Raw genomic sequence first — 3480 nt, forward strand, 5'->3', positions numbered from 1 at the left:
TGGATCCTTGTCCACTACTATCAACATTTGAGGGTTATGATTTTTAAAATTAGGATACATCAATATCATTAATAAGGATGTTTCATACTGCTGACTGCTGTCGATATCTTTTAACAGTGTTTCTGATAGCATTTGCTGGACCGTGCTTCGATAGGAAATTAGCTTTTCATGCGGTCAACAGACTTATACAGTGAAAAGAAAGAATATCTATATATGTTGGTTAAACTTGTATTACAAATACTAGCCACTATTAGTCGTGACTCTAGTGTGGGCTCTACAGTAGTAGTACCATTTCTGCAAAATTACTATGAATCTTCTGTATCTCAACTTTCTCCTAATCAACATCTATTGATACAAAAAAACAGAAGGAAGTGAAAAAAACTATAGCCTCCCTCCTTCCAACAGCTACATTTCACTCGTTTCACCTGCTCTGCAATTGCCTACCCAAATGTACAAATAGGAGTTGTTTGATGGTAGAACTTTACAACAATCCCTTCTTGCTGCCTGCAAAACAGAACAAAATCCACTTAGTAATAGTCATTTTTCGATCAATATTCAGAAATGGAGTTGTCTTAACAAATTTACCTTCTGCCAACGGTTATCATCTGGCTTTTTCAACACTACAATTGCATTGATACTCTCAGGTGACTCAATTTTCCATCTGCAATAAGGGTACGACTCTCTATGACGATGGTAAATCCCAACGATCTGATTCTTGCTTCGATCATATTTAGCTGCACTTATGTAGTACACGAAAGGCTTCTGGCACGGGTGCTTTGTCACGGGCCTAGTGTTGAATGCATAGGCAGTGTAATCAGCTCTTTTATACCAGTTGAGAAATGTCCTTGTGGGCATTTCTAATTCTCTTGGAGAGATATTACCCCTCGTGATCTGAACCACGTAGCCCCACGACACTGAAATAGACCAGTATTTCTGCTTGTCGTAGCAGATTGACTGCTGCATTATGCTGGCAGTGTCATATTTCATCGATTCAAAAACGCGTTGGAGTCCATCAATTCTGCTCATCCTTGGAATTATAGGATCCACAACATCAAGATGGTGAATTGATACTAGAGGTGTTACAGGATGTGCTCCCAATAGGCCTAGCAAATTCCCGTACACATCATACTATACAGTACAAAAAAAAATCGTCAAAATCCAGTCAGAAGTACTTTTAATTGAAGATGTGACAGTAAAATGATACTCCCTCCCTCCGTTTCAATTTGTTAGTCTTACTTTCTTTTTAGTCTGTTTAAAAAAGAATGTCTCATTCCTTTCCTGGTCTCTCTTTACTTTCAACTTTCCACTTGGCATGTTTAAGACTACAAGATTGAAGAACATTTTGGTACATTGCACATATCTTTAGTTTTAAACTTTATATCAATCAAACAAATTGAAACGGAGGCAGTCATAGTTCTAATAATATTCATGGCTCCTGGACTAAATATTGGAATAGCATAGTTCTAGTAATGCATGAAACTTTGGTTATGAACATGAAGATTTTGACTATAGAGTATTTTAGCCTGTTGTTACTTATCCTACTCTTATATGAACTGTAACCTGTAATACGGATTTAATTTTGATCATTTTTAATGGACGGTTACCTGATGAAATCCAGGTTCTCTCGTAAGGGGGACCCCGAGCTCAGCCATACAAGCTTGAATTCTGTCATCACTACCGTATAATCCAGGATATCGTTGAAGGCATCGATCTTGAATTTTCTCCAATTCTTTTGCCAATGGATAACTAATAGCAAATCCACCTCCACCATAAGCCATGGCATATGAGAAAAAAATATTCTGAATATGACTTTCTGAAGAACTTCCAATGTAATAATACTGATTATGATCATATTTTGAAAGAACTCTAACAACATTATCGACATTAAATACTGTATCATCATCTCCCATTACGAACCATCTCACATTTTTAAGTCCCAACCTTATAGTCTCCGAAACAACCCTAGATATCCTCAGAGCCGATCTGTTCCCCTGTCGATTCGTGTACAAGAACTTAGTTGTGTTCTCAGAAATTCGAATTTCAGGCAAATCTTCATTTTTCTTGATTGTAACATTTTTATCTAACCAAACAACACCTCTCATTTCCCCTGGCCTCCACCATAATTTAATATACTCTTTCCTTTTATCCCACAAATTTGTAGACGCGGCGATCCCAAATACAATGTGTTTGAGCCCTGTTTCAGGCTCCCCTGTATTTTCTTGAACAGAAAGGGAAGTTGAATTCTTCGAATTTTCAGTTTGAGGGAATGTTGTGGAAATTGATTCTTTTGTGGATAATTCTGATGAGGAAGACAAAGAATTGGTACATTCAGGGGAATCTTTATTGAGAATTAAATTAAAAGAGTAAAGAAGATAGATGATTAATAATGTGATGAATAACCAAGTTACAGTTCTGCGAAGATTGCTTAGGCCACGTTGAGAAGAAGCAGATGTCATTATTGTTATAGATAAAACGTCGAGTCATTAAGTTTGTTTGTTTTTTCGAGTTTCTAAGTGTTATGGTAGTACATGCCATCATGTCTCAGTACTTGAGATGAATTGCGGTAGAGTAGGAGGAAGAAAGAAAGTGAGTGATGGAGAAAGAGGTTCGATTGAGAGGAAAAGAGGGATTTTCTCAACTTTACTTGGTATGAATTTGTTTAAGTTTTACGTATTGACGATATAAAAAAGTAATGTTTACATAATTAAGTCATTTGGAAGATAATTATAGATAATTTTTTATGATAAAAATGTTAATATACCGTCAATGTATTTCCACTGGTTTAATCAATGTATTCAAGTTTGTATTTTCCATAACGAATTCATCACTGACTTAAATATTAACGATCCAACCTGGTAATAAGAAATTCGATCATTGACTGAATGAACTAATGCCTATATTGAAGACCTTTGTTGACATGGATGGATGCTCAAAGAAATCGTTTATAAATAGATTAAAAAGAAAAATGTGTCTCATATAATAAGTCAAGTAAGATATTCACTTATAATTACGTTATAAAATTAAACTGTGCAAATATTTTTATCCCATGAAAATCATTCCTTTTTATGCACATAAAAACTAGCTAGTATAGTACTCTAGGTTTAGGTGGATTCATGATTTTAAATTAGTGGTCATAAGCTAACAATTTTATGATCACTTAAGACTTAAGAGGTATCATTCAACTTTTTCAAATTATAAGATACTTTGATGGTAACAATTAGAAAGTCTCCTTTTTTTCAATGTTTATGTTTAATTTAACATAAAAATGTATTTTGGTATATGATATGCTTTGTTGAAAGGGAAAATTACGCAGTTAAGCAAATTTATACTAATTAATTAGTCATCATAGCTATAGTATGTTGTAATTATCATTCGCGACTAACATTAGTTGTTAATTACATGGGCTGGGTTCGAGTTTGTATAATTAGCCATGTTTGTATAATTCGCCACGTTTGTATAATCCGTAACTAACAGTTCTTT

The 3480-nt window shown here is 34.5% G+C and overlaps 1 protein-coding gene across 1 annotated transcript; it reads right to left on the bottom strand.

The window, feature by feature from the left end:
* Window positions 1–332: 332 nt before the first annotated feature.
* LOC125807334 (uncharacterized) lies at window positions 333–2502 on the bottom strand. The gene is made up of 3 exons (XM_049487031.1): window positions 1605–2502; window positions 586–1128; window positions 333–504 (listed from the first exon to the last, which is right to left on the bottom strand). Exons 1-3 carry the CDS (start codon window positions 2454–2456, stop codon window positions 406–408), a joined length of 1494 nt encoding a protein of 497 aa, XP_049342988.1. The 5' UTR covers window positions 2457–2502; the 3' UTR covers window positions 333–405.
* Between the last annotated feature and the right edge of the window lie 978 nt (window positions 2503–3480).

This window comes from Solanum verrucosum, unplaced genomic scaffold (assembly GCF_900185275.1).
Source record: "Solanum verrucosum unplaced genomic scaffold, falcon-dt-bn FXZP01000183.1, whole genome shotgun sequence".
Taxonomy (NCBI): Eukaryota; Viridiplantae; Streptophyta; class Magnoliopsida; order Solanales; family Solanaceae; genus Solanum; species Solanum verrucosum.

What these genes read in the sequence shown, in the direction of transcription:
- LOC125807334 (XM_049487031.1), bottom strand. Translation starts at nt 2,456, where the DNA reads ATGACATCTGCTTCTTCTCAACGTGGCCTAAGCAATCTTCGCAGAACT. An exon ending in GAGAACCTGGATTTCATCAG is followed by an intron (nt 1,129 to 1,604) that starts GTAACCGTCCAT and finishes TGTACTGTATAG; the next exon opens with TATGATGTGTACGGGAATTT. An exon ending in ATGATAACCGTTGGCAGAAG is followed by an intron (nt 505 to 585) that starts GTAAATTTGTTA and finishes TCTGTTTTGCAG; the next exon opens with GCAGCAAGAAGGGATTGTTG.